This window comes from Desmodus rotundus, chromosome 5 (assembly GCF_022682495.2).
Source record: "Desmodus rotundus isolate HL8 chromosome 5, HLdesRot8A.1, whole genome shotgun sequence".
Classification (NCBI taxonomy): domain Eukaryota; kingdom Metazoa; phylum Chordata; class Mammalia; order Chiroptera; family Phyllostomidae; genus Desmodus; species Desmodus rotundus.
Genome location: NC_071391.1, coordinates 30,340,269 through 30,365,442, shown reverse-complemented (window position 1 = coordinate 30,365,442; position 25,174 = coordinate 30,340,269). Strand labels below are relative to the sequence as shown.

General features: G+C 40.5%; 1 protein-coding gene across 2 annotated transcripts in view; it reads left to right on the top strand.

Moving 5' to 3' along the window:
• Positions 1-24,999, top strand: part of NELL1 (neural EGFL like 1) — a 716,398-nt gene extending 691,399 nt beyond the window's left edge. For both annotated transcript variants that reach the window (XM_024558788.4, XM_024558787.4), the window contains 3 exons: positions 17,722-17,898; positions 20,112-20,336; positions 21,793-24,999. In XM_024558788.4, coding sequence (XP_024414556.2) covers positions 17,722-17,898; positions 20,112-20,336; positions 21,793-21,843 — 453 coding nt within the window. In that variant the 3' untranslated portion in view covers positions 21,844-24,999. The remainder of the gene's footprint in view (positions 1-17,721; positions 17,899-20,111; positions 20,337-21,792) is intronic.
• The last annotated feature ends 175 nt before the right edge of the window (positions 25,000-25,174 follow it).

Below are 25,174 nucleotides of genomic sequence, written 5' to 3'. Positions count from 1 at the left end.
CACTTGATAATGGTGTGTGACTTTTTTTAATGTATAGCCAAATTTGGTTTGCTAATATTTTGTTGAGCATGTGTGCATCTGTGTTCATCAGGAATATTGTTAGAAAGATTTTTGTAGTGTTTTATCTCTTTTTTTAATGCATATGATGCTAGTCTTGTATTAAGCTTGGGAGTCTACCTACTACTTCAATGTTTTGGAACAGTCTTTGAGAAGAATAGGTATTGATTTTTCTGAATGTCTTTGAGAAGAATAGCTATTGATTTTTCTGAATGTTTGGTAAAATTCACCTTGATGTCATTTGGTCCAGGGCTTTTGTTTGTTGGGAGTTTTCTTTTTTAATTACTTACTTGATTTTGTTAAGAGTTATCAGTCTTTTCAGATTTTTTTTGTCCTGATTCAACTTGGAAAGATTGTATGTTTCTAGAAATTAATCCATTTTTCCAGGTTCTCCAATTCATTGGCATATAATTGTTTGTAGTCTTTCCTCATATTTTTTGTACTTGTTTTTTAAAAAATATTTTATTTATTTATTTTTTAGAACAAGAGTAAGGGAGAGAGAAAGAGAGGGAGAGAAACATCAGTGTGTGGTTGCCTCTTGCCTGCTCCCAACTGTGGACCTGGCCCACAACCCAGGCATGTGCCCTGACTGGGAATCGAACCAGTGACCCTTTGGTTTGCAGGCCAACAATAAATCCACTAAGCCACACCAGCCAGAGCACTATTTTTTTTTTATATTTCTGTGGTGTCAGTTGTCACTTCTCATTATTTATGATTTTATGTACTTGGGCCCTTTTTCTTTCTTGATGAGTCTGGTTAAAGGTTTATCAATTTTGTTTACCTTTTCAAAGAGCCAACTTTTGGTTTCATTAATTATTTTTACTTATTTTTTTAGAGTCTGTTTTGTTCATTTTTTCTGATTTTATTATTTCCTTCTTTCTACTCACTTTGGGCTTTGTTGGTTCTTCTTTTTTGTAGTTCTTTAAGTGTATATTTAAGATTTCTCTTGTTTCTTGAGATAGGCCTGCAACGCTATAATTTTCTCTTTTATAACTTGTTTGGATATGTCCCATAGATTTGGAGTCATTGCGCTTTCACTTTTATTTGATTTCTCCCTTAATCTCATTGTTTACCTATTCATTGTTCAGTAGCATGTTATTTAGCCTCCTTTGTTTTGTGTGTTTCTCTGCTTTCTCCTTGTGATTGATATCTGGTTTCCTACTATCGTGGTCTGATGCTTGATATGATTTCAGTCTTAAATTTATTGAGGCTTGTTTTATGGCCTAATATATGTGGTCTTACCTGGAAAATCTTCTCTGTGCACTTGAAAAGAATGTATATCCTACTGCTTTAGGGTGAAGTGTCATAAAAATGTCAATTATGTGCATTTCTTCTACGGTGTCGATAACACCTTGTTTCCTTGTTGATTTTCTGTCTGGATCATCCATCCATTAATGTCAATGGTGTGTTAAAGTCTCCTACTGTGACTTTTTATTACTGCCTGTCTCTCCCTTTATGTCTGTCAATTTTTGCTTTTTATATCTAGGAGCTCCTACGTTGGGTGTGTAGGTGTTTACGAGAGTTATATCCACTTCTTGGATTGATCCCTTTATCATTACGAAATGCCCTGCTTTGTCTCATGTTACAGCCCTCTTTGAAAGTCTATTTCATCTCACAAGTATTGCTACTCCAGCTTTTTTTCCCCCATTTTCGTTTGTATAGATTATCTTTTTCCATCCTTTTACTTTCAATTTCTGTGTTTCGTTTGATCTTAAGTGGATCTCTTGAAGGCAGTGTAAGTATGGGTCTTGGCTTTTATCCGTTCATCCACCTATATCTTTTGATTGGGGCATTTAGTTCACTTGACATTTAAGTTGATTGTTGATGGGTATATAGTTATAGCCATTTTACATACTATTTTTCTGATTACTTTTGTAGTTCTTCTCTGTCCCTTTCTTATTCTCTTCCTGTCTTCTCTTGGATGCTGTTGATTTTCTAAAGTGTTGTGTTTGGATTCCTTTCTCTTTATTTCTTATAAATCTCTTTTAGATTTTTGTTTTGTAATTCGTATATACCAAGCTATGTTTATAGCAGTCTATTTTAAGTTGATGTCACTTAAAATACATTCTTTAATCAGTACATTTTTTATCATTCGCTTTCTGTTTGTTTTTGCCTTTATATTTTATTTCTTGTGTGTGTGTGTGTTCATGTGTGTATCTTAATTTATTATTTTAATTACACATGATCTTCCTACCTTTGCCTTTTAACATTTGTATTAGCTTTATAGTAGGTTGATCCACTGGTTTTACTACTGATTTGCCGTTGTCAATGATTTTTTTCTAACCTCAGTTTTCTTATTCATATTTATATTTTATTTTCTACTTAAAGAATCCTCTTTAATAATTCTTATAATACTGGATTAGTGGTGACAAACTCCTTTAGTTTTTTCTTATCTGGGAAACTCTTTATCTCTTTTTTGATTCTCAAAGATATCTTTGCTGGATAAAGTAGTCTTGGCTATAAGTCCTTGCTTTTCATCACTTTGAATATCTTGTGGTAATTAATCCCTTCTGGCCTACAAAATTTCTGTTGAAAAATCAGTTGACAGTCTTATCTGGGCTCCCTTGTACTTCACTAGCTGCTTTTCTTTTTCTGCTTTTAAGACTCTCTCCTTTGCCTTCAACCTTTGGCATTTTAATGATGGTGTTTCTTGATGTGATCTATTTGGGGCTTCTCTTGTTAGGGACTGTCTATACTTCCTGAACTTTTATGTCTATTTTCTTCACCAGGTAAGGGAAGTTTCCCATCATTTTTTAAACAGGTTTTTAATTCTTTCTCTAACTCTTGCCCTTCTTCTGGTGCCCCTATGATGCAGCTATTTGTATGCTTGAAGTTTTCCCAGCGGTCCCTTAAACTATTCTTATTTTTTAAAATTCTTTTCTCTTTTTGCTGTTGCACTCAGGTGTTTTCTGCTACTATGTCTTACAGATTACTGGTTTGATCCTCTGCTTTATCTGATCTGATATTGATTCCCTGTAGAGTATTCTTCATTTTATTCTTCATTTCTGACTGGTTCTTTTTTATGGGTTCTATCTCTTTTTTGAAGTTCTTACTGAGTTCATCTATTCTTCCCCTAAATTTATTGAGCATCCCAATAAACTGTGTTTTGAATTCTGTATTTGGTAGATTGCTTATCTCTATTTCCTTTAGTTCTTTTTCTGAAGTTTTTCAGATTCTATCATTTGGGATATTTTTGTCTCCTCATTTTTGCTTACCCTGTTTGCTTCTATGTATGAGGTAGCTCTCCTATATCTCCCAGTCTTAGCAAAGTGGCCTTATGTAGTAGGTGTCCTGTGGGGCCCAGTGGCACGGCCCCCCTGTTCACCTGAGCCAGGTGCTCCAGGAGTGTCTCTTGTGGGGGTTGTGTGTGCCTCCCTGTGGTAGTTGAGCCTTAATTGTTATTGGCCCATCAGTGAGTGTGACTGACCCTCAGCACTGACTGGCTGTGAGAGCTTACCTTGAATAAAGCAGATGCTGGTTTACAGGGCTGACCCCATGTAGTGGGAGCCACTTTAGCAGGATTCATGTCAGCCAAATTCACCCTTCGGGCTTGTCATCTGTACAGCTGGTTGGGTAGTGCTCTGATGTGGTCTGAATCCAGCCCCCATGCATTTTGGTTCTGGAGCCTCTTGGAAGGGGCTCCTGTGTAGGCCAAGGTCAGTCACCACTTGTGCCTAGCCTGGTCCAGCCTGGTGGAAGCTACAGAGTGATCTGCCATTGTTTGCCACTTGTGCTGGTGTTGCTGGCACTTGGGAGAGTCTGTTGCTGTGAACTAAGGCAGGTTGCCACTAGTGTCAGGCTTGGGACCATCATGTGAGCTGAGGCCAGCTACTGCTTGTTTGGGGGGTTCTGGCCCTTTGGGAGATTTTAGGGAAGTCTATAGTGTAAGCCAAGGCAGGCTGCTTGTGTGAAATAGCCCCTGGAAGGAGCTTGGCATGTCACATGAGTTGAGAGGGGCAGGGTCTCTGGGAATGACCAGGTCAGGGAGAGTGGTGTTAGCCAGGTTAATGGAGAGCACAGATCTGGTGCCCGCACTTGCTGAGCTGGTTGGGTGGGAGGAGTGCTCAACAAAAGAACAGTGGTGCTTGCTAGCACTTCCATCCCTGGAGAGAGGTGCCATGACGTAAGCCCCTCCAGCTGTTGCCCTAAAACTAGTCAATTTAGTTCCTATCCTTATGTCCCTGGCTCTTTTTAAGCTCTTGCCCCTGTCCTGGAGCCCAGAATAAGTGAGTTTGTGAGTCAGCAAGTCCATGCACAGGGCCCTCAATAGGACACACCATCCTCCAGGGGCCCTTCATCTCACTTGGATGCAATCCCACTGGTCTTCATAGTCAGATATTATGGGGACACCTCTTCTTGGCACTGGTGCTCCAGACTGGGTAGCCCAATGGGGAACTGGGACCCCCTGCTCCCCTCAGAAGGGACCTCCGCAATTGAGATATCCCTATTAATTCTTCATTACCACACCATGGTTGTAGGACCTTCCCATTCCACATCCCCATTGCACCTACCAGTCTTGTTGTGGCTTCTGCTTTGTATCTTTAGTTATAAGCCTTGTGTTTAGCTAGACTTCAGGTGGAGCTCTTTGATGGTGGTTCTATAATTTAGTTGTAATTTGGCTATAGTCATGGGAGTCGGCTTGCACAGCAGTTACCTACTCTGCCAGGAGTCATAGGAATTCTATTCCATTGTAATTTAATAAGAAAAAAATCCCTAGTACTTAATCATCCAAATTGACTATTACAATGACATTATCTTGAAGGCTAAGAATCAAATCAAGGTTGGGATACAAAGTACTGCTTTTTAATCATATCCTTGATGATTCAAATAATAAAAAACCAAATCCCATTAGCCAACAAAGGGTTGAGGCTTACTTTTAAAAGAAGCAGGGTCAAAATTGTTTTAAAAGGCCACTTTACCCTTGAGAGTCAATATACCAGGTTAATTATTAGTGTTTCATGCCAATTGAAAAAAAGGCCTCGAAACATGTCCACAGCTGAATGGAGTTCAAAGATAAAGCTAGGCTAGTACAGGTAGATTTGGGCTTTTTTTTAGATGCTGCATGCTTCCTTGGCAGTGACAATGATTTTGTGCACCTTTTGGCCACATAATGGACTAGTCACAGGATGATTGCTGAACTGTTTAGAACCTATGTTTCTCTGGCATTATCCAGACCACAGAAACCCAGAGTGAAAAATCGTCCTCTCTCTGGGCTCGATCCCTAAATCTTAGTTACTGCCCAGATTCTTTTCATAGATACCCATCTGTGGCTCTTTCATTCATAAATTTGTCCATGGCCTTGGGAAGACTTCTTTATTTTTCAAATGGGGAGATGGAGTGATTGCACATTTATTAGACTCTAGGAAAGGCAGCATTTTTATATTGGAGATCACAGAGGTGAGTAGGGAAATGGATGCACAAACAATTAGCCAGCTGTCATGCCACGGCAAAGTCATGAAGTTGTTATGGGGAACACAGGAAGGGGAAGTACTCTCTATTCTGGGAGATTGCAAAAAGGAATAGGGAGTGACTTCACTGAGTAGGTGACCTTTGAGTAAGACCTTAAGGGATAAAACTTTAGCCAAGTGGAGATGTAAGGAAGGTGAGTCCCAAACAAAGAAAATAAGAAGAAGAAAGTTACATAAGCACAATATATGTTGTGCTAAGGGAACTATGAAGTGAATGACGGGATTAGAAACCAGGAGCAAGTCAAGTATGGGAACGATATAGCTGGTGCTGAGCCTGGAGATGAAGGCTGGGGACAGAGTCAGGCCGTGGAATTTAGACTTTATCCTATGGGCAGCAGAGGATCCCGAGAGATTTTCCATTTAGGATTGGCATGGCCCAATCAAAGTCTGATTGACAGGGTGAGGGAAGGACTGAGGAGATCAAAGCCAAACAGGGAGATACCACATAGGCTGAAGCAAAGGTTCAGGAGAGTAAAGCAGGGAACCTGAAAGATGGATAGAGAGGTAGGACCACGTGGAAGATAACACAGAAATGACATGATGAGTCCTAGTGAATGAAGATATCACACACTCAGCATCTGTCACAGCATGTGCTCTCATTCTGTGTGTAAAAAGAAGCTTCAGAGTAGCATAGCTGAGACTTAGCTGCCCAGTATCCTGGGGAGAAAGAGTTCAGGTGCCACAGACAAGAGATGGAGCCAGGGTTTGCCCTTTAGGCTTCCATGCACTCGATAAACGTTAGTTATTACAACACTTACATTTACCCCCATGCCTGCATCTTTACCCACCACTATCATCAGTAACTGGGAAATCCAGTGAGAGAAAGAAAATAAGATATAAAGGGCAGATTTCATATCTTTGCTTCATGCAGTGTTTGTTTAATTAAAAAGAAAAGTGAATGGCATTCATTCTGTAACAAAATATAACACTGAAGACCTGGCAATACCAGGTCTTGAGTTTTTCTGGGAATTGCAGAGAAGGGCAGGAGAATGCATACTATAAATAACCAATCACCCACCATGCCATGAAAAAGTCAGGGCCGAATTGCCGTGGCAACACAGGAGGGGGGCAAAGTGAGGAAGACCTCTGCCCCAAGGCTGTCAGGAATGCTACATTTCACCTGGCCTCATACAAGTCTTTGCCCAGAAACAGAAGAAGATGGCCACGGTAGGGTTCCTTTACTTCTTTTGGGCAAAGAGAGAATAACCCTGTCTGCTAGGGGCTGACTGGCAGTCACATAGTCCTGCCATTCTCCACGCTCACTCATAAAGAACAGGAATGAGTCAGGCCGTGCCCGGGGCCAGGGTAGAGGTTAGTTTTCAGGAATCCTACAATCTACTCATTTTTTAAAAAAGGAAGGAAAAAGCTTTTCTTTGTTTTCTAAACCTAACGTGGAGCATTGTCATACCTTCCTGCCCAGGGTGTTCTTGATGGCAGGAGCTGGTAGTATAAGTGCTAAGATGATGTTTCCTTTGCTTTGAGAGATGAACATACTGGTGGTTTAGTTCTGCCCTCAAAACTCTTGTGAAGAAACAGGGTCCTAATGTCCACATCCTCCACTTCACCTTCCCACTGTGCTATTCCAGACAGACCCTGCCTGCTCACTGCAGGAGCTTGAGGGGGATACCATGCTATTCCCTAATGGACTGGGTGCTTTGTTTTTCTGCCAGTGGTTCTCAAACGTTTCCTTGCTCCAGAGTCACCTGCAGGGCTTGTGAACCTTTGCTGAATGGCTCACCCTCAGACTCTGTGGCTCAGCAGGTCTGGGTTGGGGCACGATGACTTGCATTGCTGACTAGTTCCTGGGAGATCCCAACGGTGCTGGTCAGGGGACTGCACTTTGAAAACTGTCGCCCCAAGAGTCCTTCCAATCTCAGTTCATCTGTGATCATTTTTTTTCCTACTCTCTAGCCTCCTCATGATTCTAAGTCATTGTTATAAAATCCAAGATTGGGATCTAGTTTTTGTTTTGTTACTACATGGAATAGTCTTTTCCTCTTTCTGGACCTAGTTTCCTCTTCATTAAAATAAGATGGTTGGAGGAAGTGACCACTAAAGGTTTTCAACCCTAGCAGCTAATTAAAGAAAGCTAACAGACTAGGTTTGTGGGGGGTAACCGGAAGGCATAATTAATATTTTGTAAAGCAACCGGCTATCCCAGCCCAATAAACTTGTATGTGAGGAGGTACATTTGTGTAGAACAGGTGGGTCTATAGTACCACTCCTGATTTTATCCTTTATATCATAGATCAGAAAACTTTTTCTGTGAAGGGCCAGATAGGCTTTGCATACTCTAAAGTCTCTGTCTCAAACACTCAACTGCGACATTATGGGGCAAAGGCCGCTATGGACAATACGTAAATGAATGGAGGGGACCATGTTCCAGGGAAAATTTATTCACAGAAATGGGTGACATCCAAATTTGGGCTCTGGATATCAGTTTGCCAACCGCTGGTTTAAACTATTTTTCAATTTATATAAATAATTTTACCTAAGTCCACCTTTTTGATTTAAAAGTCCTGAAACTGCAGCAGAAAGAAAAATAGTAAAATTATGCCATCTGGAGTAAATGTATCAATGTGTTGACTATTCAGTAATAAAATGTGTAATTTATATCATAAAACCTATAATTTTCTGAGACATAGGAAGAATAAATTAGCTTTGCATATGCTAGGAAAGTATATGTTCCTGCTCTTTAAAATTCAGGAGCAATTTAAATATTACAATATTTATTAATTGTTTATAGCTGCACTTTCATTATAAAACTGCAGAAAAGCACTTAGCTTCTATGGTGGAAGGGCGGGAGAACACATCTTTGGCATTTAAGTGGGGATTGTTCTCACCACTCCATCTGGGATAAAGGTCAAGTTCTGGGAATGACCCAGAGATCGATGGCGAGAAGGATTAGTTACCATCAGTTGGCTCCATTTTCTTGCCAAATTTAGATTCTAGTGCAGTTGTGCTCTGTGAGCTGAGGTTTTATAATGGCATTCTCATTGAATTAATGAAGCCACCTGTGACATTTTCATTATTAAAAATGATTTTCTTGACAGTTACCCTGTAATTCAAAGCCAAAGTGAACAGAGCCATTGCTCTGAACGTGTTAGAGACTACGAGGGGCCCGTTTGGCATTCTCACATGATTGATGAGATGGGATATTGCTTTATTTTACACTAACCTGGGGGCTATTCCCTTATTCTCATTCAACCTTTTAATCCACACATTGGGAGAAACCTGGCATTCTGATTGGGTCCCACTGCTTGTGGTACAGTAGCCATATCTGGGAGAGTCTGCTTCTGCGTTCCATCTTGCTCATGGACCTAGCCACATGGGTTCCCAAAACCTGGTCCTTCTGTACTTGGGGGAGTAAAACTGTGCCCCCTGTAGCTGAGGGGACCAAAAGGTGTCATTCATAGTTATTATTACTTTTCTTAGCTTCTGTTGGTTAAAGTAAACCTTTAGGGAGCCATTTTAGGCAATGGGTAAATGAGTGAAATGTATCAGTGAGTTAAAAATAATGGTATATCAGCTGTGAGCCAAAGACCTATTGGAAGATTCCTAGGAGCTGGGCACTTCTTTGTCCAGACTAGCTGAATTCTGACTCAATTTGTTGCTTCACTAGGGTCTTTTGCTCTCTTTCCCCAAACAGATGCACACATACATGTACATATAGGAATATATGCATATGTCTATGTATAATAACATTATGTTATTATGCATATATACAATACACACATAATATACAATTATGCATATATACACAACATAATAACATTATTATGCATAAATATGTTGTTATGTAAAATTTCCCAGGGCCAAGAGACCAAGAATGAGGCTGTCAACTCCAGCATCACATTATGAGTTTACTAAGGGCATGTACATATGAAGTTCATTCTGTTTGGTGACAAGATGACATGGGTATCAGTCGCACCACTACAGTAGGTGCAAAGGCGTTACATAGGACAGAGCAGGATGGGTAGGGTACTGGGGTATGACCCACCCCAGGTGAGGGGGAAATACCGTTCAAACTTGCCCAGTGAGGCAAGGTGCTGTAGGTGAGGCAAGGGTGAGGCAAGAGGCTGTAGCCGGCACCAGCAAAGAGCAGCACACTGCGGGGGCAGTGGGGTGGGGGCAATGAGGCAGGCACTGCAGCCTCCAGGGTAAGGGATCTGTACTCTGCCCCCAGTCTAGGTGGCAGAGCTGGCGTTGTCAGGCAGCTGTCACATCACGGAGCGGCCTTCCCTCCACGTGTGTACGAATCTTTCATCCCTTGATATTTTGGAACACTATGATTTCTTGTCATTAATTTTATTTTCATTAAATTTATTGCAGTGACAATTATTGAGAACATTACATAAATTTCAGGTGTAAAACTTTATAACATGACGTCTGTAAGCTCTATTGGGCGCTCACCACCTGAGGTCTAGTCCCCTGCCGTCACCCTGCATTACACCCCCTTTACCTCTGTGTCCTCTCCCCATTCCCTCCCACCCCCTCTGGTAACCACCATTCTGGTGTCTGTGCCTGTGAAGCTGGTTTGTTCCTGTGTTGCTTTTTCTTTTATATCCCATATATCACTGAAATCATACGGTTCTTGTTCTTTTCCCTCTGACTTAATTTCACTTAGCACGATACTCAGATCCCTCCATGTTGCAAATGGCAATATTTCATCTTCCTCGTGGCTGAGTAGGAAGCCACATCCACATCCTCTCCACATGCTCTCCACACGTATGTCTTGTTTTATTGATAACAGCCTTTCTGAGGTGGTATCATTTTAGTGTGCTTTTGATTTGCATATCCCTTGTAAGTAGTGAGGTTGAGCATCTTTTCATGTATATGTTGCTATCCATATGTCCTCCTTGGAAAATTGTCTGTTCAGGACCTCTGTCCATTTTTTATTTTTTCCTTCTTAAATTAAATTTATTGAGGTGACATGGGTTAATAAAAAATATATAAAGAACTCATGTACAACAACTAAATAAAACAATCCAGTTAAGTGGATTGTTTTATTTTGTAGTTGAGGTGTATGAGTTCTTTATATATTTTGCATATTAGCTACTTACCCAAATTATTGTGTGCAAGTGTCTTCTCTCATTTGGTTGGCTGCTTTTCTGTTTTGTCAATTGTTTCTCTTGCTGTGCAAAAGCTTTTTAGTTTGAGTCTCATTCATTAGCTTTTGATTTTACTTCCTTTGGTTTTGGGGTCTAGTTAGCGAAAACCCCTCTGAGACCAGGGTCTATAAGTTTAGTGTTATCTTTTTTCTAGGTGCTGATATTTTATTGTTTCAGGTCTTATGTCCAAGTATTTACTCCATTTTTTAAATTTTTGTGTATGCTGTTAGATAGCAGTCTGTTTTCATTCTTTTGCATGTGGTTTTCCAGCTTTCTAAACCCCATTTATTGAAGAGACTTACTCCATTGTAAGTTTTTGGCTCCTTCATCTAGAATTATTTGTCCATATATGTTGGTTTTATTTCTAGGCTCTCCATTCTGTTACATTGGTCTGTGTGTAGCTTTGTAGTATGGTTTGCAGTCAGGGAATGGGATACCTCCAGCTTTGTTCTTTTTTCTCATGATTGCTCTGGCTCTTTGGGGTCTTTTGAGGTTCCACATAAACTTGAGGATTTTTGTTCTGTTTCTGTGAAAAATGTCATTGGAATTTTGATGGGGATTGCATTAAGTCTGTGTATTGCATAGGTGTCAAACACAAGGCCCGCAGGCTGAATGCTGCCCTCCACTTTGTTTTATCCGGCCCGGCACCTTGTTTCTACCCAGTGGCAGCACCGAGCTCCTTGCCCCTAGTTAAGGAGTAGTTACATTTATGTAGTCCTGAAATTACATTCGGCCCTTTTGAGGGCAACCGCAAGGCTGATGTGGCCCCCAGTGAAAGTGAGTTTGACACCCCTGGTGTATTGCTATAAGTGATATGACCATTTTACCGATATTATTTCTTCCAATCTATGCATATGGAATACCTTTCCGTTTCTTTGTGTCTTCATCAATTTCTTTCAACAATGTCTTGTAGTTTTCAGTGTACCAGCTCATAACCTCCTTTGTTAAGCTTATTTCTAGGTATTTTATACTTTGTTATAATTGTAAATGGGTTTTGTTTTTTATTTCTGTTTTGGATAGCTTTTGTTTTTATGCAGCAACACAACAGATGTTTGTAGATTAATCCGTAGCCTGCAACATTACTGTATTTGTTCATGGATTCTAATAGTTTTTTCATGTAGTCTTTGGAGTTTTATATATAGAATCACATATTCTGCAAAAAGTGACAGTTTTCTGTCTTCATTCCCAGTGGGAATGCCTTTTATTTCTCTTGTCTGGTTGCTCTGACCAGGACTTCCTGTACTATCCTGAGTAACAGCGGTGAGAGTGGGCATCTATGCATCTCTGTTCATTGGAGAGATTGGCCTCTAATTTTCTTTTTCGATGTGGTCCTTGCCTGGTGTTGGTACCAGGGTGATGTTGGCTTCATGCAATAAATTAGGAAGTATTTCCTGCTCTTCGGTGTTTTAGAAGAATTTGAGAAAAATAGGTATTAATTGTTCTTTGAATATTTGGCAGAATTCACCAATGACATCAGGCCCTGGACTTTTAGGGGGGATGTTGGGGGAGGGGGTTGTTTACTATTTCAATTTCCTTACAAGTGATTGGTCTATTCAGGTTTTCCAGTACTTAATGGTTCCGACTAGGGAGATTATATATTTCTAAACGTGTGTCCATTTCTTCTGAGCTATTGAACTTGGTGTCATACAGGCTTTCCTAGTGTTCTTGTGTAACCCTTTGTGTTTCTGTGGCGTCCGCTGTACCTCACCCTCTTTGATGGCTGATTTTGTTTGAGTTTTTTCTCCTCTTTCCTTAGAGAGTATCCACATATTTGTGGGTTTTCTAGCTCTCTTCTTCCTGTTTCATACCGTTGTGGTCAGAAAACATGCTCTGTATAATTTCAGCCATCTTACATTTATTGAAATTAGTTTTGTGCACCAATATATAAAGTCTGTCCTCGAGAATGTTCAGGGTGCACTTAAGAAGGATGTGTATTCTCTTGTTTTGGTTGGAAAGTTCCAAAAGTATCAATTAAGTCAATTTGGTCTTATGTGTCATTTAAGATCAATATTTCCTTGATGACTATCTCTTTGGGTAAAGTACCCATTGCTGTCAATGCGATATTCAGGTCATCTACCATATTGTTTTTGTCACTTTCTCCCTTTAGATCTGTTAGTAATTTCTTTACATATTGTGGTGCTCCCAAGTTGGATGTCTTCTTGATAAACTGTTACCTTTATCATTATAAACTGTCCATCTTTGTCTCTTGTTACTTTCATATTTTGAAATCTATTTTATCTAAGTATTGCCACATCCACTTTTCTCTGGAGGCCATTTGGGTGAAGTATCATCCTTTGCCCCTTTATTTTGTTCAACCAATGTTTGTCTTTGGGGCTGAGATGAGTCTCCTGTGGGTAACATGTAGGTGGGTCTTGTTTTTTAATCCATCTCGCTGCTCTGTGTCTTTTGATTGATGAGTTTAGTTCATTTACAGTTAGGATGATTGTTGATATATGAGGAATTACTACAGCCATTTTATCTTTTTTTTTTTTCTGGTGCATCTGTATCTCCATTTTTTCCCCATGTGATTCTGTGTTCTGTGGCACTTTGGTGGTTTTTATGTCATTTTTTCCCTACATTTTCTTTTTGTGTTGTGTGTCTTAGTTCTGGATTTTGTGCTGTGGCTACCATTATGTTTGTGTAAAATGTCTCACACGTACAACAGTCCTTTTGCTTCTCATTGCTGTTTTTATTCACCTGTGCTGGTTCAGTCCTTCTGTCCCTTTTATAATTTTGTCACAAATTACCTCTTTTTATGGTATGCATTCATTACCAAATTGCTGTATTATGGTATATTTCATGCTCTTTCCCTCTTTAACCTTTACGTTACCATTAAGTGTTTAATAATTTATTTTGAAGTAAATTTGTATTCTGCTTCTGTACTTCTGCAATTCCTAAATCTGATCTGCTTATTTATAATGCTCTCTAATGCACTTCCCATGTCATTTATTGAGTTCTTCAGGTTCAGTATTTGCTTGTTTCTTATAATTATAATCTCCTTAATAAAGTACTCCTTTTGGTCATTAATTTTATTCCTGAGTTAGTAAACTGTTTGTTAGTAAAGTATTTGTTAATCATCTCACTCAACGTTTTCTATACTTTTGTCTTTTGGCTCCTGGTCAGAGAGCAGCTTTAAAAGTATCTTGTAATGGAGTTCTTGCGGTTGCAAGTTCTTTCACCTTTTGTTCATCTGGGAAAGCCTTTATTTCTCCTTCATATTTAAAAGATAACTTTGCTGGATATATTATTCTTGGCTGGTGATTCTTCTTTTTCAATATTCTGAATATTTCCTTTCACTCTCTCATGTCTTATAATTTTTCTATTGAGAAATATGAATATAATTAATGTGGTTTCTTATGTGCATTACAGTCTTTTTTCACTGGCTGCCTTAAGAATTCTTTGTAATTAGTTTTTTATCGTTTGGTAACATGTGTCTGAGAGAAGGTCTCTTTGAAGTGATACAATCAGGTGTTCTGTTAGCTTCCTCCATTCTGTAGTCTAGTTATTTCCTTAGGCTTGGGAAGTTCCCACAGATTATCTGTTGGAGTAGGCTCTCTGTTCCCATCTCCATCTCTTCTCTCTGGTATACCTATTATCCTTAGGTTGCTCTTATAATGTAGTCACACAGTTCTCGTAGAGTTTTTTCACATTTTTTAACTCTTAGTTCACTCTCTTTTTCCTCCTGCGTCATTTCTAGTTTTCTATCTTCAAGTTCACTAATTCCTAAATCTGATCTGCTTATTTATAATGCTCTCTAATGCATTTCCCATGTCATTTATTGAATTCTTCAGGTCCAGTATTTGTTTGTTTCTTATAATTATAATCTCCTTAATAAAATACTCCTTTTGATCATTAATTTTATTCCTGAGTTAGTAAACTGCCTTTCTAAGTTTTCTTATATATCATTGAATTTCTTTGTGCCTGCCATCTTGAGTTCTGTTATTTTAATCATGGTAGTTCACGACCGAATTTTGTTTCTGTGATCCCATGTACTGCTGGTTGTTTGTGGTATTTGGTGGATTGTTTCACTGTCAGTGCATCTGAGATAATACTCTTTTCTTGTGTAGATGCTAGTTTGCACAACAATTCAGCAGTTTGGTACGGAGGGTGATTTATTTGTTTTTCAGTAGGCGGTATCATAGCACACATGTTTGTTTTCTCTTACCTGCTCTCTTTGTGCTCCTTGGATCACAGTGTAGCTGCATTGCTCTAACTAAGAAAAGTGCTTCGTATTCACCCTGATGGTTGCTGTGCTGTGTGTGATCAGCTCACCTTGGTTATGGAGCGCCACCATTGTGGTTGGGGAATTGGCAGGTGATGGAGAACTGGTTTTGCCAGCTCCCAGAGCTGCCTCCTTGTTCAGCTATGTTTTTGGCTTTACTGGGCTCTGCCAAGGCCTTTGGGGAAGAAGGTTCATGATCTAGTGGCTCTACCGTATTCAAGTTTTGGCTTTTGGCTCCACTGTTCTGTTTTCTCTGTTTAAAGCTTCCCGGCCACCTGTACCCTGTTCTGCCATGGTGGAAAGGGGAAGGGAGATGCATTTTCTGGGACAGAAACTGCTTTTGCCTCTTGTTACTGTCCAGGCCATGGTATAAGGCCTGCAGCCCGACCCCTTTCCTGCTGCCACACTCACTGGCACCCTGGTGGACACCCAATGGTGGCCACCATCCCTGTCCTCCCCCCATCCATTCCAATACACCTACTTTCAGATGCCCTGATGCATGAATCTTTCAGGTGTGTGTGTGATATGAGCAGGGAATCCTTTGTGCAGTTAAGTTGTCTGAATTGTAAATTTAAGGGGAGAAAAAATGGAGTCTCTTACTCTGCTATGACGTGGATCTCAATCCCTATTTCTTCTAATTTCTTATAGTATTAAAGCCAGTGCAAGCAATCTGAGAGAAAGTGTTTTTAACCTGGCAACATACAGGGTCTGGCACAAATGATGCCCTTCTTTTATTACAAAGCCATAAGCATGTAATTCTATAACATAACAATATCACACTCAAACACAGTATATGACCTTTTAGGTGAAATGTTCAAATTAAAGCCTTTTATTGCACCCATATTGTTACCCTACCAACCACACTCAAGCAGGCATTACTTCTGCTGGACCCTGTATACGTAGCTAGTGTATCTCCTTTTCATTCTTCAAAAAAAATGTAAAGCATTTAAAAATTTCCACTTTACTTGACAGTAAGCTTATATCAGCAAGTCCTGTCTTATTCAACACTGTTGTTCCTGACGTAGAGGATAACCCTGAGGGAAGGCCCATCGAGTTTGCAGGTGTCACTAAGCTATGAAGAAGGGCAAAGTAGGGCGAGTGACAGAAACAGCATTTAGAGATCGCTGTCACATGCAGGAGAGAGGAAGTGGCTCTAACAAAGTAAAATACCAAGATTTACACTTTCTACCCCCAACAGCAAACTGCATAAGATGGAATAGGGCTTCATGGGGGTTTAGTCTTCATTAAGCTCCATATAAGTCAACACGACAACGTAACTGAAGGAAATGAGAAAGTAAATATCGAAACCAGGCTGCACCGAAGGAAGAACCGTACTGACACAAGGCGACCGCGAGTCCCGTTTCACCCTGTGTTGGTCAGACCATTACTGAAGAATCCATTTAGTTCTCTAACTGAGCTACTTTTTTGAGAAATAAAGATGTAAAGTTCCACTCCACATAACGCTCAGGGTTAAGCATAATAATCCATAGAAATAACAGAACATATGGCACAAAATAAGTGTTGAAATTATGGTAGATTACTAGTATTGGAAATACTCAAAATTGTTGAAGAAGAAGACAACTAACAGGATTCAAAACTATGGGGACTGGTCAAAACATTGGAGATGTTTAATCCAGAGAGGCGATGATTCAGTGAAGACATAAATGCCTTATTCTAAGAACAGAAGAGTTGAAATGTGACAGCTGGGCTTGGGAGTTCTATGATTACCAAGGGTGAGAACAAGGATCAATTATTAGAGGCAACAAGAAGTCCGACTTTTATCATTCAGACATGTGCAGAAGTGTATACTCTGAACGACTTTCATTACAGTGAGTTCCTCAGGGATGGACAGGGTCAAGCACAGGCTTGGTAGCGTTTGGATATGGTTGCTCTCGGGAGGATTAAAGTGTAGGTCAAGAGGTTTGGTTGCATGGCCTTCAAGGTACCCTTGGCCCGGAGATGCTTTGGTTTGTATACACCCAGCAAAGCAGTTACAGTGTAAATGGTGACCAGAGGCCTCTCCTTACATTTGCAGCTTCTTCATTGTCTGAGGCGAAAAGATTCTGTGAACAACAGATGCAAGTGAGATATGCTGCAAAATGTTTAGTCTTAATATTTGAGTGCTGTTGACCTTCAGCTCTTCCTAAGTATTATAATAAAATACCTTTATAATTTCAGAGACGCTACTGCAGAAATTTTGCTATGCTTATAATCTGGGAAACTGTCTCAAGGTGGAAGGTGGCACCTGATTATAGCCCCTCATAACGAACCTAAAGACTGTTGTCTGAAATCAGCAAGACCTGGTGGTGCCGCTTAAGAGAATCACTACCTCTGTGACACTGAATAAGTCACTTAGCCTCTCTGGGCCTCAGCTGATTCTTCTGTAAAAGGCTATAATCAGACTTCCTCCCAGCATTGAGGCAGAGAATGCATTTGATGTTAGTACCATTATGAACTGGGAAAAGTACATACAGTAGCATGATTTTTCACTAAAATGAGTTCTTGATCATATGTGCATTTTTATCTGTTTAGCTTAGTTATAACTTTACTTAGAAATATGATTCCTAAGGAACAGTTGGAAAAAAAAGAGTGTCAAAGAATATATTGACTTTTTTTTATACTTAGAAATATCTCCATTTCCCCTTGGGCTGCTTGGCAGGCAGGGTCAGGCACAGACAGGGTGCGTGTAAGGGAGAGAGTGCATGCGCATCTGTTTGGCAAAAACACGAAGTGGCCAGGGCTGTACTTCGACTCTACGACGTATTTCCTATGTTCTCTCTAAAGTGCGAGGGGTAGGTCCCACGGTGCGGCTCTCGCATTGTCTCCCCCGTGATGAAACCTCCTTAACCTCGTTTCTACACAGGACGGGAAGATATTCTGCCGACGGACAGCCTGTGATTGCCAGAATCCAAGTGCTGACCTTTTCTGTTGCCCAGAGTGTGACACCAGGGTCACAAGCCAGTGTTTAGATCAAAATGGACACACGCTCTATCGGAGTGGGGACAACTGGACGCACAGCTGCCAGCAGTGCCGGTGTCTGGTAGGTCAGCTTCCTACACAGGGTGTTGGCCTTTTCCTTTGGAGGGGTTGCAAACTCAGGTGCCTGTGGAGTTTAGTTCTCTGCTCTTTGTAATTCTATGGAGCAGGTTCTGCCCCTCGTGCAGGGGCACATGCTCTGTCTGAAGACACTCAGATTCTACTATTTAAAACACTGTGCAACACAAAAAGAACATATTTGTGGGACATATTTGACTCAAGTGATGTTAGCTTTCAACTGCTACTTTTTTAGCAAATCCATACCAGGAAAAATCCCTGCATGATAGAAAGCTTCAAATCCTTGTCCAGGACTTGTAGTTGTTACAGAGCCAACTCTTTCATTCCTTGGGACGTAGCCTTAAAAGGTTTCAATGTGGGAGAAAATGCGACAGACTGTAATAGAAATGTCAGGGTTGAGTCATAAAACCCGGAATCCAGTCCTGGTTCTCCCCTGTGCTAGCTCTGTGTGATTCACTTGAGCACGTTTTAGCATTTCACCAATCAATCCTTTCAAACGTCATTGTACACAAATGCATTAGCAGTACCTATTTTATAAGGTTTTTATGGATATTAGATATATGTGTAGGGCAAATATAATACTTGGTAGATGGAAGGTATTACTGCACAATATTTACTATTGTTAACATTTCCTAGATTGAAAAAATGTGTTTCAGATGCGAAACCTTCACATAAAAAAATGAATGTTATCTTAGATTTTAACATAGAGATAATAGTAGTATAATCAGATTTGAGAGAGTCCAGAGGAAAAAAGCTTAATTTCTAGACCTTGTTCTTTCTCTTTTAAATTATACCACAAATAAAGATTTCTAAGGCTGTAAAAACTGTTAGGACACATTATCGTAGTAAATAATGATGTTGCATCTGTGAGAAGTCATATGTAGCTACTGGAGCCAAGTCATAACTAAGTTAACTTGTGATGGAAACTATTAGCTGTGTTCTATAGTTAAATTAATGATGCAGTCCATGGAGACTATATGAAAACAATATTCAGAGAAATTATACTTTACATTTCTATTGGATTTTCTAAAATTTCCTGTTGAATGTGCAGATAATACAATGCATCCTTCTTAACCATTCCTAATAGGGAAGAACATAAGTCAGATGAATCCAAACCATAGCTGTTATTTCAAACTTCCATCCAAGGAAAACCCAAAACAACTATAGAATTGGCTTCCAAATCAGTCTGGAAAGTTTTATTTCCTTTTCCAGAAGCCAATCACCAGGCATTCAGAAGAATTAGTATTAATTTTAGACATGAACTCTCTACAGAATTTCAAAAATGTATCCTCTTCCATCCCCAGCCAGTACGTCTACTCTTTCTTCAGAAAATTGAAGCAATGGAACACATAATTACTGGAGAATAATGCAGGTCATATCTGAGAAATATTCATTGAGTTTGCCTGTCCTAGACTCTGGGCAGACAACATAATGGTGAGCACCATAAACGTGGTCTGCCATGAAGCTGCCAAAGGCCATGGCCTGGTGAAGCTGACCAAATCATTAGACATGAGTTTGCATAAATTACGTAACGAGTCATGATTACAGAAGCAGCAGCTACAGAGAGAAACAGTTCTTTCTGGGCAGCTCAGCGGAGCCCCAGTGGCCAGATTCTGAGACATGTGGACACTCGATCCAAACTAGAATACAGGACGTCCACTAGCTACACAGCACATTCAAAACCATTATGAAATGGTTCTCCTGAACCTGCCCAACCTTAACTTTAAGTTGGATACTAGTAAGTCAGAGTATGGCATTGTTGAAATATTACAGAGCTCCAGGTTTCCCTTTGCCCTTAAAAGAAATGGATTTCTCTTTGTACACTAGCCAGTACCTTACCATCATTTGATTAGCATTTATTGACCAAAACTGTGCTAAGCATCAGGGAATGAAAGAAATAAGCTCCACACCTGAAAGCTCAAAACTTAATGTGTAATTGTATGAATAATTACAATTACTATGATAGAAAGATAATTATAGGCTGCCATTGACACAGCTATGGGACCTAACTCTTCCTGGGGCTGCAGTAGAGATGGTCATCAAAAGAACCTTGGAGGAGGTGATACCCATAACGCTGCCAAAGTAGGAGCATTCAGTGAGGGCAGTGATGAGATTGTCGCGCCTCTTTCCCCCTCTGGGACTTTAGCAACAGAACCGTGCGCACAAACAATGGCAAGGCTTTTGGCTTTCTCTCTGCAGGAAGGAGAGGTAGATTGCTGGCCCCTCACGTGCCCCCACTTGAGCTGTGAGTACACAGCCCTCTTGGAAGGGGAGTGTTGTCCCCGCTGTGTCAGTGACCCCTGCCTGGCTGATAACATCACCTTCGACATCAGGAAAACCTGCCTGGACAGCTCTGGTGTTTCAAGGCTTAGCGGCTCAGTGTGGACAATGGCTGGATCTCCCTGTACAACCTGCAAGTGCAAGGTAATTGGATGTCCTGAGGATGGCCGTGCCTGGAACAGGTGCCAGGGAACTCCAAGGGGGCCGGCTCCTGAGGTTTCTGAATGAACAAGTGCGAGGGGCCATGGTGGAAACAAGTGGCATTTACTTCTCGCAAGAGGTAGTACGTCTGAATGGCTCAGAGCCACACTGTGTCTAAAGACACATTCCAAATGAACAGGGGATAGAATAGTCTTCTCTCTTGCCTTTCAATTACAAAATTTTAACAATTGACACAAGGCTCAGCTATGGCTCATTTAAGCCATTTTGTCCTATGTATTATAAAGAACGAAAGGAAGAAAAAAGACTTTTCCTCCTGGAAAATGTTACAAGCTCTTTTATGAAACTGTCACAGGAAAAAGTGCTCTCTGAAGCTGTTTGCTTTGTTTAGTAATTACAGGGCTCAACGAAGGGACCTGACACTCTTGCTGCAGGATTTCATTGCGATTGGTTTTCTCCGTTTGGGGAGGCGTTCCCATGAGGCATCCTCACGAGTCTTTATGATTAAACACTGCTTCCTTCCTCCCTTCAAAGCTCATGAAGAGCTGCAACTGTAGCTGACGTGAAGCAAGGGTGAGGCAGTGCCTCGTCTCGGCCCAAACGTCTATTTCAGATTCTCATGATTAAGCCTATTAAAGATGCTAGCCTATTTGGTTTTATCAAGTCCTGCTTCAGCCTCAGGCATCAGTGGAAGGTTCCCAACTTGTCTTTTTATGCTCTTGTAAATGTGGACTTTTTTCTCTTTTCTGGAAAGTGTCATCTTAAGATGCAGCCCCAGTAGAAAAAGGATATCAAACTTCATATAGCAAAAGAGCCACGGTTCCACGGGTACCTGCAGCCCAGCAAACACAGTGACAGGAGATGTATTATTTCTACATAATAGGGTTTGAGATTTCTTTAGGAAGGGATAACGGTATATTTACATTAACACATGTAATTGGTTTTAATGAATTTCTGATCATTTATACTCCTAATATGTCCCGTTCCCTTCACAGTCACCAGAAGAGACTCTATATTTATTCCTAACATGTCAGCCTTTCTGGAACCCATTTTGGAGTATCCCTCAGGGTTTCGTGGTACTTTTGGTTAGTTTTATTATTGGCAAGTTATCTCTCAGGAAATCATTTAAAAGAATCTCTTTTGGAATAAGTGCAGTGGATAAGTGGTGTGAACAACTCGGAAAGCCAAGGAAAAAGCCCCAAGCGAAGTTTGAGCTCAGACAGGGGTATGAAACGGGGCTGCCAGCAGAACCTGGCAGGAGGGGCCCTGGAGGGTCTCCTGTGCTCTTTCTCCCTTCCTGCTATTTCTTTAGTCGTTTTACTAGAGCATTCATGGAGTTTGTCTCAAATGGTAGATGCTCACTTTGAATGTAAACGTAGACACTGCTAACATAGTTGTACCCTATGTCCTGATTGGCTAACACTTGTGTCTCGATGTGCAGAATGGAAGCGTCTGCTGTTCTGTGGACTTGGCGTGTCTTCATAATAACTGAAGTATTTAGAATGGACTCATCGTCGTGGGAGAAGAATGGACAAAATGACCATCCAACGTGATGAAGAATGGGAGTTGTTTTGTTTTTTCTTGTTTCTTTTCTTTACCACAGACAGTTACCAAAGTCCCCATCTAAGGACGGGGTTTGGGGGTTGCCTTTTGGACCTACCACTTCGCTCGTTCTTGCTAAGTAGTCTAGGTGGCCTACAGTGCAGTGCATTCAAGTCTATGGTTGTCAAAGCTGTTTCCCCGTGTTGTAAACCACGTTTCCCTAATCAGATCGTCTGCAAATACATTTAAATGATCCCACGGTAAAGGTTGATGTATTTTTTTGGTTAAGTTTGTGTACTAACATAATAGACACTCAGCTCCACTTATTTATTTTTTCTTAATCTTTGGATCAAATTCACCAAATAAAGTTGCCTGTTGTGATCTTGTCCCATCCACTGCATACTTAGTATTGAAACCCTTTTGAAATGTATTGGTGAACATACATATGTGGAGTCTAAGTGTATGATACTAATATTACAAACTATTAAACACACTTGGACGCCCAGCCATTCCGCTAAAATGAGCTGAAAGTAATTAGATGAAGAGAGGAGAAGCACCACAAACATAATTAAATGATTACATAATTATTTTAAAGAGAATTTCCTATGCCCTCTACCAGGCAAAGTGAAACAAAATCTTCAGCCACCATTCAGGAACAGCAATGCTTACATCTTTCCCGGCATTGAAAGAGAAAGTATCTTTGCACAAGTTTTATATAATATTTGACAACTTCCAAGGGACTTTCATACCTATTAATACAAGTTATCATTATAGCTCAGGAGAATGGTATTATTCCTACATTACACAAGAGTAAATGAATATGTCCTGGTCAACCGATTTTTTCAGACCTAGTTGACTGTTAGCATGCTGGGACTGGTAACCAGGTTGTCTAACGCCTACCCAGTGCTATTTTCCACTAAATCACACAACCTCTTTATGGCAGAAGACGACACTTGTAAGAAAAGCTGCTTAGGAAGCCGACGTAAGAATCAAGGCAGAGTGAGAAGACTATTGTTTTCCCTCTTAAATGTATAAGTTGGAATATAACTCAACAAGGATCCCCTGCTTAACACACAATACGCCTGGAAGATCTGCATGAAGGCATTGGAAGGGGGCATATTGGCACGGCCAGGGAGGCGGGACGAAGTGAAGGACCGAGAAGGTGCTGCCGGTGCTGTGGCTCCAGCGAGTGCAGGAGAGGAGTCGGGCTGCAGCCCTCACACTACAGCCAGGAGGGCACAGGGGCACAAGCAGGTTCCGTCTCGGAAAAGGCACCTGCCTTCCCACATCTCCACCATGGCAGGGGTGGCTGGTAAGCTGTAGACAAAACAGGAGAGCTGAAAGCCATAAAGGGAAGGGGCAGAGCCAAGATACCACAAACTTGCCTTCCAGTCCCCCACATGCCCTTGCAGAGGCCTGTAACACCAAAAACACAGCAGGAAAAGAAAGGAGCTTAGAGAGCTCCCCAAACCAGTTCTCCAGCGCCTGCCACATTGCCCCCCCCACAGTGATGGTGCCCCACGAAGGGGGCGAGCTGGTCTCAGCAGCGACACATGCCGCACCAGTGGGTACAGCATTTGCTGCGATGCAGGTAAGAGAAAACAAAAACTTGTACTGTAACAGCATCTACTGGAAAACGAAAGGAAATACCTTACCTATCACCCTGCTGAATTACTGAGAGTAAGAGAGATTTAAACAAGAAAAGAGAACACTACCTCAAATGTGCTGACAGAGAGACATCCATCAGATAATACCAGGAACAACCAAGATAACTGGGGAGCACAGGAAAAAAAAAAAGAAAAGTTTTGAGAAACCAAATTCAAAGTTGTGGAAAACTGATTTAAGTGGCAGCGTTCAAGATTGCAGTTATGAAGAAACTCAGTGATACACAAGAACCATAGAAAGGCAGGTCAGTGAGCTCAGGAACAAAAGGAGTGCATTGTCCAAAAGACTGAAACTATAAAAAAAGAAACAGATTCTGGCATTGCAGAATTCAGTAAATGAGATGAGGAATGCATTGGCAACAAAGCAGTACAAATGAAAAAGAGAATTAACAAACTCAAAGATAGAAACCTAGAATTGAACCATGAGGGAGAGGAGAGGGAACTAAGAGTAAAAAAAAATGAAAGGACTCCACAGGAACTCCATTAAAAAGAGCAACCTGGGGATAGTAGGTAAACCAGAAGGAAAAGACAGGGATAAGGGAATGGGGAACATGCTCAAAGAAAAATGGATGAGAACTTCCCAAGCCTAGGGGAAGCAGTAGTCTTAAGAAGAATGAAGGAATCTAACAGAATGCCTAATGATATCAATGCAAAAAGACCTCTATGACACATGCTATTCAAACTCAAAGATGAATGGCAAAGAATTCTCAAGGCAGCAATTGAAAAAAAAAACACACACACACAACTGTAACCTACTACAGAAACCCCATTAGATTGTCATTAGATTTCCCAGGAGAAAGTTTACAAGACAGGAAACAATGGAAGGAAATATACAAAATATTCAGAGAGGAACCATAAGCGAAGAATAATATGTATCCGGCAAAGTTATCCTTTAGATATGAAAGAGAAATAAATACTTTCCCAGACAAACTAAAGCAGAAAGAATTGGCTACCATGACACCCCCATGCCAAGAAATGTTGAAAGGAGCTCTTTTACCAGAAACAGAAAGACAACATTATACAAAACTTTGAGTAAGTTGATGAAGAGAAGACAGAAGCAGGAAACTGCACAGCTACGTCCGCAGAGGTTATTAAACACTTAGTTATAAAGTCTGAAGGGGAGACGGGGAATTATAAATAACTATAACTATTGCAATTTGCTAAGGAATGCACAAAATAAGGATATTTTGTGACAAAAATCATTTTAAAAAAAGATGTGAAAAGGGCCCAATGGGTATATGTGAATGAAGATAAGAGGCAATCAGAAGGAAAATGACTATTGTATGTTTGAGACATTTTCCTCAAACCTAATATTAACAGCAAAACAAAAATGAAGAGCTGAGATGCAAAACAGGATGAGAAGAAAAGAAGAAAAAAATCACTGCCAAACTAACATAGCAGACAGAACCACGAGGAGGAAAACCAGTGGAGATACACAGCAACCACAAGGCAAAAGGTAAATGGCTTTAGTCACTCCTTGTATGTCAGTCATCATCCTCAATGTAAGTGGACTGAACTCACCAGTCAGAAGGCACAGAGTAGCGGGATGAATTGAAAAACAAGGCCCGACCGTGTGTTGCCTGGAGGAAACTCATCTCAGCTCCAAGGAGAAACATT